Source organism: Lolium rigidum, chromosome 2, assembly GCF_022539505.1.
Source record: "Lolium rigidum isolate FL_2022 chromosome 2, APGP_CSIRO_Lrig_0.1, whole genome shotgun sequence".
Taxonomy (NCBI): Eukaryota; Viridiplantae; Streptophyta; class Magnoliopsida; order Poales; family Poaceae; genus Lolium; species Lolium rigidum.
Genome location: NC_061509.1, coordinates 54,151,289 through 54,160,996, shown reverse-complemented (window position 1 = coordinate 54,160,996; position 9,708 = coordinate 54,151,289). Strand labels below are relative to the sequence as shown.

Sequence of the window (9,708 nt, the reverse complement as noted above, 5' to 3'; positions counted from 1 at the left end):
AACGTTCACCGATGTTGTACCTCGTCAAGCACGAAGATCTTTTGAAGAATACGTGGGGATGGAAAAGGTTGGTCCCATTGCCTAGTCTCGTTCAAATGCCCTTCTATTGGGAGTACCACGTGCTCTTAACTATCTTCGTAACCTAAGGCCTTAGTGTAACCTTCTCATATACTCGCCGTCGTCGGAGAGGAGGTGGTCACCATTGCCGGAGAGAAGATGGTGGAAAAGTGAAAGAGGGGGAGGGGAAAGAAGGTTGACAAGGGGAAGAGGAGTCAGGAGAGAAGGTGGAAAAGGTGGAAAAATGGAAGAGGATGAGGGTAAGAGCAACTCTAGCAGACACCGCAAATTGGTCAAACCTGCAAATTTGCAGACCGGTTTGAGGGTTTGGGCTATTTTTTATCCAAACCAGACACCTCAAAATAATCAAAACATAATTTTTTTTTGCAAGCCAACCTGGATACGAGCCCACGATCTCCAAAGTTGGAGTTTCGAAGATGTTTTTGCAGGCCAACCTGGATACGGTCAACGCTCTGTCGATTGAAAAAATCACCTCGCGTGAACACATTTCGCCGGTAGGCTCGTTGGAGTACGGCCAAATTCTGGCGAACGACTACATAATCTGACCGGAGATTGGCAAAAATCAAACCATGCCGGAATTAGCAGCCGATTGGGTTGAATTTCGGCAGATCGCGACCGAGAAGTGCAGCGGGCGGGCAACGGCGGGTCGAGCATGGCGGGACCGGCGGCGCCTGGTCAAGCGGCGCGCGCGGTGAGCAGCGGCGGCGTCGGGGCAGGCGCGCGCGAGCGGCCGCGGGCTTGGTGCGCGAGCAGGTAGGCGTGCGCACAGCGGCCGGGAAGGTTGGCGCCGGCGGCGGGCGGGGCAGGTGACGGCCGGCGGGCGAGCGGCGGGCGGCCGATGGGAAGGCAGGGGCATGCGGTGCGTGAGAGGAAGGAGAAAGGAATATTCTAAAATATGCCTTTTTAGTGTCTAATTTTAGGGTGTCTGGTCTGCGGAAGGTTTTTTTTGACCCATAAATCTCGTTTTTTCCGGCCTGCATCCACGCATTTGGGGTTTGCAGTTTGGGATTTCTGTTAGAGTTGCTCTAAGAGGGTGGAGGAGTGAAAGAGGGGGAGGGGAGAAGGTGGAAAAGTAGAAGAGGGTGAGGAAAAGAGGGTGGAGAAGTGGAAGAGGAGGGGGAAGGTGCAGAAATGGAAGAGGATCAGGAAAAGAGAGTGACAAGTGAATTTAAAACTTCCAAAAACTCTGTTTTTCTTTTCGTTTTTCAGATTGTAAAAGGTCGGTAAACGGCCGTAGGCCGTTGAATTCGGATATAACTCTTTCCGTGGATACATTTTAATATAAAAAACATTTTTGTCGGAGGTCGTATGCAAAATCTAAAGCCATTTTACTCAAAGATGATGCCATTTTGGAAAATAGGTTAAAATTCATGTTTGTTAATTTTACTTAAAACTAGATGATATAACACATGTCTATCACGAAGGATTTTATTTCTGAATTTCTTCATATTTTATTTTAATTTATTAAAAACTGAAAAGGTGATACCGATTTATGGGGTAGGGGTGCAAATCCTGTAAATTAGTAGTAGCATGCCAAATAAGAGCACACAACCAACAAGCTGATTAGTAGTAGCATGCTAAAATAGGGCACGCTACCAATATTTTGGCTCACCCGCGTCCCGTCAGCCAAATATATTGGAAGCGAGCAAGCAAAGGGACACGCGACCAGACATAGCAGTCGGGTGGCTCTATTGGCGCTCGTTGCGAGTACTTTCTGGACCCGGGTGCATTCGAGGCCACCTAGTAGTCGCGTGCGCAACTTGTACGTGCACATCATTCGCGTGCTCATTTTCGGCATGCGTCTAATAATAGCAGTTGGCGTCCGTTTAAACTGGTGCGCTGCCAGTGAGCGTCCTCCTATAGCGATTTTCCCTAATAGTGTGAAGTGTCACCGAAGCGGACACAGAGGAAGAAGAAGCACCACTGAAGCCCTGAGAAACATATTGAGAATGTTCATCGCCCCTCAAGTGTATGTTAGGTTCTCATGTGAGCCTATTACAACCCCTATGCCACTTTAATACGAAGCACAGAACATGCATGTGCAACTAGGTGATCGTTAAAAGTATAGAAACAAGAAAGACATTTGAATAAGAAAGATTCAATAAATGAGCAACGGGAAAGGGTCAAGAACCAGTTATTACATGCGTCTCATAGACTACAAAACTTTGCATATAGACAGACATGAAGTCTATAAACCCATGTCGAGATATTTGATAGAAAATCCGCTTTATACCTTTTGCCAAGTTATTTAAAGAAACTGAAATAGATCTCAATATGGGAGTATGCATTATGGTTTAACAGAGTCCCACGAATTGAACCATTAATGTCCACAATTTTGTCATTTTTCCTCTTCTTAAATTTAGAGATGAGTGATTGAATGAAATGTTTCCTAAGAACCAATGCATTAGAAGTTAGAAATAACTAATGTAAATTTTGTTGCAAAATAATTTTAAAATATTTGAAGCACACACATTCCAATGACACACAATTTTTTATAATAAGTAATATTCCATCTTAAATATTTAGGTGCAATATCAAAGTGTTACACAAGCCCTTTCTATGATGAACCGTTAGAATTGTTGAATCAACAAGTTAAACTCAATTACTTATTGCTCTATTAATTCAGAGAGGGATAGGCGGTTTACGTGAGCTATACAGCCTTAAAAACATTGATATCACATATTTTGGTCCATATTTTTTTTACTTGGTTTGTCAAATGACTGGTATCTAGGATATGGTTTGCTAATTTGTTGGAGGACTCACCTATTTTTTAAAAGATTTGTATAACTTTTCTAATTTTAATATAATTGTTACTTTACGTATCTACACATATTATTTATGGGGTTTTCTCATCTGGATATCATTTGGGCACTAGCTTCTCGAGTTTTCGAAATAGATGACAAGAGCGATTTCAAAGTTGTTTTTTTACTAAAGAGGAATTGCATTGAACATAGAACTTGACTGTTATGATTACAAGACGCACTACAACATATGGGCTTACAATAATGTATCTCATAACCCCAGCCAATTCCAAACCTTTTCGCAACATACGAATCCTCGTAGCCAAGACGAGCACAAAGCTAGTTAGTATCTACAAACGGCATGACAAGTCTGGAAGAGTGGAAGAGAAAAAAACAATGGTGGAAGAAAAAAGAGCCCTTTTACTTGTGTGACCATTTATGACATGTACAAAAATCACAAAATTACGCAAGCTGCATGCTACTATTGGATTCGTATTCAAAAGAGGGAGTACTATGTTTCAAAATTTGTAACTTAAATTTACATGGATCTGGAAACAAAATGAATGCCCAGATGTTGGGAAGCAAAGTGTTTGCGACCATAGGCGGATCCAACCGTCCCTAAGCCTGGCACGCACCCAGAATTCTGGCTGGCGACGCAGCCTATTTTGATAAAAATTTGGCCGTGCTTACAGTGCGTCCAGTCTTGATGAAATTCTTGGGTCCATCACTGTTTGCGACCAGATAATGTTTCTCACATATTATGGAATGTTATTACATGAGTAGTTGTGTAATATCACCTGTGACACGGCAACATGCATCTTTAGCTTCTTACGCACGCTTCTTGATCCCCGCCATATTCTGAAAACTGCTTTCCACTTTCGGGGTATGATTGACAACAGCGTAAATTTTGTAACCAACCAGTAAAGCAGTAACAAGAGTTCCAAACGATGATGTTATGGCAAGCCATGGCCATGGCGACCTTTGCGTGAACCTGTTCCATACATGTAGAGCTTTTATAAGTGCAGAGCACATGCACGAAGACCACGCTGAATATATTCCAACGATTGCAGGGATCATAAAACGGAGCACATCAAGTCAATCACCTGCAATGCATCTCGTGCCTCCTTGACGGATCGCCAAAGTTGAGCGTGCTGTTGTGAGAAATGCAAGCGCTGCAACTACCTATATCATTAGAACAATGCATCCTGATTGGCCTCGGATGAGTTGTATCATACACGTTGACCATGATGGATTTCTTATCCGCAACAAGCTGCTTTAGTACCTTATTAATATGTGCTTCTATAAAAAATATGCCACCCAAATAGCTGAAGTACGCAAGCAAATTAAAGAACACAGTTAGGATTCAGACGCATAACTTATGGTTGGAATAGGAGTCTCATGCAGTATAATTTACCCAACAGCAGCTTGGCTTCGCTCCTCTGTCCTCGCTGTTGCAGGAAGATCATACTTGTACAGCGTGTATGTCAAGATCACTCCAAAGCGATTATTCAGTACTCCTAGCTTGAAGGGAGCAGTTAGAACACCTTTCCCAGATTCTGCAGCTCGTAGGATGTTTTCGCGGCCATCCTGTAAATCCACATAGCTCTTCAGCTTGACAACCAACAGTCTTTCTTGTAAAATAAGTAGACCCCTAGCTGTCAAACCAGGTGGTGACTGGTGAGCGCTTGGCAGCCCGGCAGTAGCCTCTTTTACGGGCCAAGGTTAAAGATGTGAAAAAACACAGTCGCTCACAATGCCAGAGAGCATATCGACGGAGATGACATTCTTGAAGGCGTCCTGTGCGAAGATGATAGGGGCATACTCCTCGGCCCGCTCGCTGATCTCCATGGTTGCCGTGTCTTCTAGACGCGAGCAATTCTCGGACGAGCACATCCTCTTGATACTCCACCCCTGTTGACGCTCGAACTGCTCCCGCTCAGCGTGTGTCACCCGCACCGCGTACGCCAGCCCGCTCGTTAACGGTAGCTCCGTCCTCTCCGCATACTTCGCAAATGTCATCTACAACCGGTGGATGTTCATTCATGGTGAATTAATAATTCACCATGAAAGACAATTGTGTGAAGCAAGAAAAGTGTGGAACGGTACCTGGTCCATGGCGGATGGGCTCTTGGAATGATGAAAGGTGGAAACGAGAACAGCGAGGGCATGCATATGGCGCATGCTGATGTTAAATTGGTCCTCCAGCAGGCGGGCACGCTCGTCACACATGCTGACGAGCAATTCCCGGCGCTTCTCGGCCACCGGGGAGTTCATGAAGAAGAAAATCCAGAGAGAGGCGAACGACCAGCCGACAACCCACAACAGGGGCAGCGGCAGCCGCCACCACATCCCCTGCATCTTGTGTTTAACATTGCCCCGCCTTCTCTCTTCAAAGGTGGAGCAAGAGTACATATGATTAATGAGATGATTCTGCTTGGTGATCTTTTTTCAAGCCTTTATCAAAAGAGGGCTTGAGCAAGAAGAGTACTGATGTACAAACGCGAGCAATTTACCATGTTTATCAAGTTTTCTTTTGCATACTCTTTGAGATGAACAGAAATCTGGTTTGTTTATGTTTAAATATGTTCTATGTTAAAACAAAAATGGAATTTAATAAATAATAATAAAAGAAAAATTGCAATGTTCTATGCCTGCTACCCACAGGATCGGGCACAGTCCAACGGAGGAGGACAAAACGCATCTGTCCTAAATTATACACACGAATTACACAGAGATCTATGCAGATCGACAGAAACTGAAACATAAGAGCATGCTTTACTTGTAGCTACATGTATACATAACATGCGACTGAATATACTAACAAAACAAATTATTTTTAAACACATACTTCTTGTCCCTGCTCTATATAGAGCCAAAGGGATATAACAGTCGAGGCGTGCGGCTGCTACATTGGAGGTCATTGTCCCAGAGTTAATTATTTACTAGAAACGGATGGCGAACGAATGACTTTTTGCTGTTTGATAACATTTGATATTTGTTTACTACTAACATTTGATTTTCTATCAATAGTTCCTGATAGTTTGTAATAAATGCTGGGCTCTATGCATCTTTAATTCACACGCTGGTGATGAAAAACACCTTTCCGTACTGGTGAATGGAACACGGATGGAATGAAGTTGTTGTTTGGTATCACTGCTTCACTTCTCACGACCCTGCTCACTGCTACTCCATCCTCGGTTTGCCCGCTTGGTATCTTTATCCTACCTAAGCTAGTCAGGACTCTGTCCCCTTAAACGTTGACCAACGGAGGAATGATCCCTCCTTTGCCTATACGTTGTTAGGTATGATGAGACTCTTTCAGCGGATGAACACTAGGATGATAACTCGGTTTAAAGTTCGAACCCCTCCCTGCGAAATTACTGCGAAATGGAGATTCGAACCCGGATGGGCTGGCTGCACACTCGCTTGCCTTGCCACTGAGCTGGAACTCAGTTCTCAGGACTCTGCCCCCTTAGTATATTTCTCCCATATTACAAATAGGGTGAGAGAGGTAAAAGAAAAGGCTGTATGATCTTGATCGGCATGGCTCACCAGAGCTGGTTTTACCTCACATGGAAAAGGAAAGACTTTAGCGCCTACTAAAATGGGCTTCCAATAGGGCTTAAGCATTCATTTTAGTTGGCAAAGTCATGTGTACTTGATTGTTGGAGGACTTCTTTGGATCAGTTACTTTGTCACATGTTTTAACCAATGGATACATACCTGAGCTCATGTATTTGGAAGCCTGCTTGCTTTGTAAGTTGGTGACCTACAAACAACAAAAAATTTGATGCTCAGTTCTTGATTTCATAGGTCTCTCAGGTATCATCAATCATGGACGTATAGCAGGAATTTTTTACTTAACTATTTTTCCTATGTTTGGCATTGATAGTACATATTACCAAGTGTGTTAACTTCTTTAGACATATAAGATACGGTGCCGATTCACTCCATCAAAAAGCTGTGGTACATTATATAAGTCCAATTATATACTCAAAAGGTTCTATACACCCAAAACTAATATTTACAAATAAAAGTAGGTCTTTTGTTTTTTTAGAAATATATGTTGATATATAGTACATCGGATCCTTTTTTGGGGGCTAATAACTATATCAATCTTGTTTAAACTTCTCATAAATCACATAAATGCATAGTACAAGGTTGAAGTTAACAAATAGTTTAACTAAAGTACAAAAATGATAGGAATTAGAAGATTAGGAGTATGTTAGTTGGAAATTTTCATATTTAAATAGAAGATGTGACAAAAACAGATTATTTTTTATGAGAAAAGGAAGTTTACTACTCCCTCATCCACAATAGGTGTCGTGGTTTTAATTCAAATTTTTCTAAATTTGAACTAAGCCCCAAAACTTATTATGGATCAGAGGGAGTACTTCCTCACAATGACGGGTGGAACTTGCTTGGGGCCAAGTGAACCCTGTTCTACAACATTTATGAATTTCATTTAATATTGTAGCATTTAGCATATTTGTGATTGAAGTTTGAATCAGTCCCACTTAAATCGGCTAGTTCTTTCGTTAGATGTACCCCCTCATATTTTCACTCCAAGCTCGCTAGATGTAGATAGAAGGCAAGCCATGTTAGATGTGAACAATAAATAGTCAATGGCATCATTGTGACGACATATATACCTGGCCTGGAGGTGAACCATCGCTAGTATCTATCTTATTTAGTTCATCAACAACCTCAGCTATAGTAGGCCTTTTTACCCGGTCAACATCCACACATGTTAACGCTATTTCAATGCATCTCTTAACTTCATGTGATGTATGTGATGACACTGCTGTGCCCAGCCTTTTTAGCCAGTTTTCATGTACCTGAAAAATTGAAACGTGATGTTGAAATACAGCATGCATACACAGAGGTAGAACAGATTGTATTAATTCGAAAAGAAGAAAAAAATCATCACATAGGATTTTTCATACAAGCTTGATAAATTCTTGAGAAGTCATATCTACAAGTTTGAAGTAGCCCTCACGCCCTGCCATTATCTGTATGATTATAACACCCAGACTAAAGATGTCGAACTTCGACGTGATTTGACATCTTTCTATGTATTCTGGTGGCATGTATCCACTGCATTTGTAAAAGAAGCAATTGCTTTCGTGAAAATATATAAGCAGAAGTTGATTAGTTCTGATGAGGTAGAACTTACGGTGTTCCTATAATTTTTATCGTTGTACATGTCTTTCCTGAAGGACAGAATCTTGACAAACCAAAATCTCCAATTTTCGGCATCATTCCTTTGTTCAGTAATACATTTGCAGGTTTTAAGTCCAGATGGAAAATAGGATCTTTTGATCCATTGTGAAGGTAATTTAGACCCTCAGAAACTCCCCTGATGATAACGTAACATGTCTGCCAATCAAGTCCGCAAGATCCATCTACAGAAGTAAACATAAAGTGCACTATCAAGACTAAATTTTGGGAACTAAAGGAAGGCACATTTCTAGATGATTTATCTTTACATGCAAACTAATGTGTAGTTATACCCTGTGCAGAGAGTATCATACCAGAAACGTACTTGTCAAGGCTTCCACCCTCCAAATATTCCAAGCAGAGAATTCGTTCTTCGAAATGAGCAAAAATATATTCCCCATTGAGCTTAATACGTTGATGCCCTATATCATAGCAATATCCAATTAACCTTACAATATTTTTGTGCTGAGCCCTTATAAGATTATTAAACTCGTTCCTAAATTCCTTGTCATCAAGCCCAGGCAAGTGATGAAGCCTTTTGACAGCAATTTCTTCCCCATCCTCCAGCATCCCCTGTTAAAAGTATTATTTTTAATACAACATATGGGTTCAAGTAGTAGTGGCAGTCTAATTTGGATAAATAAAATGAAAGATGTAAGCAACAATTTTACCTTGTAAACCACACCATACCCACCACGGCCAATTACGTGCTCCTCGGAAAAATTATTTGTGATATGCTGTAACAGCTGGATTTTAAACTCCCTTGTCGTCTCAATTGTTTGCTGCAACCTGTTCTCCATGGTATCCTCTGTCTCCTATTACACTAGAACTCCTTCGACGACCAGTCGATCTAATAACAGAAAAAATTCCTTAAAAATTAATTAATCATTCAGCAATCCAAGTACTCACTCAGAGTTAGACTAGGATTTGCAGTCCTAAAAGAGTACATATCATATCGGATAGCTTGCAGCAGACCAGCAGTTACATGTTCAAGCATGCTGGTCATTAGTCATTACTGATTTCGATCGATACACATCTTTCACCTAGCATGATAGCGCACTCTCACAGCACTCTAAGGAAGAGAACAAAGTATTCGCAAAAAAAAAAGGAAGAGAACACAGGAAAAACCTCGGCCACCACGACCTTGACCATCCAGAACCGTGCGCCCCGAACGCCTGAATTTCCTTTCTGCCGCCAGCCAGAAGTCCATGCATGGCGCGCGTCACCTCCATGGATGGAAGCTCGAGTATTTTCTGACCTCCCTCGCCGCCGTCGCCAGCAAACCCCCTCCCTGCGATCGAGCGCTGAGACGAGAATGGATCTCATGCGACGGCGCCTCCCGCCTCCGCCGCCCTAGCACCGCCGCGAGTAGAGATGACCCTACCGACATCGAACTCATCGCACCGCAGAGTCTCCCCCATCCCGCTAGGCGCTAGCGCATGGCGTTGACCGTGGGAAGAGACCGCGGATTAAGCGGTGGAATCGTCATCATCAATAGGCTCAAATCCGTATCTACTAGCTATCTTGGAAAAGTAGACCTCTTTAGTTTGATCGTATTATACGAAAATATATTTGTGTCGCCAGATCGGGCATGTTATGAATATTGGCATAGTTTGATGCCACAAATATACGCACATTCTTGTATACAATCGGTTAAACTTTTCAATTT

General features: G+C 42.2%; 2 protein-coding genes across 2 annotated transcripts; both read right to left on the bottom strand.

The window, feature by feature from the left end:
* Positions 1 to 3,647: 3,647 nt before the first annotated feature.
* On the bottom strand, positions 3,648 to 5,177 carry LOC124688971 (probable histidine kinase 3). The gene is made up of 5 exons (XM_047222585.1): positions 4,926 to 5,177; positions 4,572 to 4,838; positions 4,234 to 4,406; positions 3,923 to 4,144; positions 3,648 to 3,810 (listed from the first exon to the last, which is right to left on the bottom strand). The coding sequence occupies exons 1-5, from the start codon at positions 5,175 to 5,177 to the stop codon at positions 3,648 to 3,650; spliced, it is 1,077 nt and encodes a 358-aa protein (XP_047078541.1).
* A 2,023-nt stretch (positions 5,178 to 7,200) lies between these two features.
* Positions 7,201 to 8,839, bottom strand: LOC124689749 (cysteine-rich receptor-like protein kinase 44). Its single transcript, XM_047223227.1, has 6 exons — positions 8,711 to 8,839; positions 8,354 to 8,612; positions 7,996 to 8,224; positions 7,766 to 7,916; positions 7,472 to 7,657; positions 7,201 to 7,257 (listed from the first exon to the last, which is right to left on the bottom strand). Exons 1-6 carry the CDS (start codon positions 8,837 to 8,839, stop codon positions 7,201 to 7,203), a joined length of 1,011 nt encoding a protein of 336 aa, XP_047079183.1.
* Between the last annotated feature and the right edge of the window lie 869 nt (positions 8,840 to 9,708).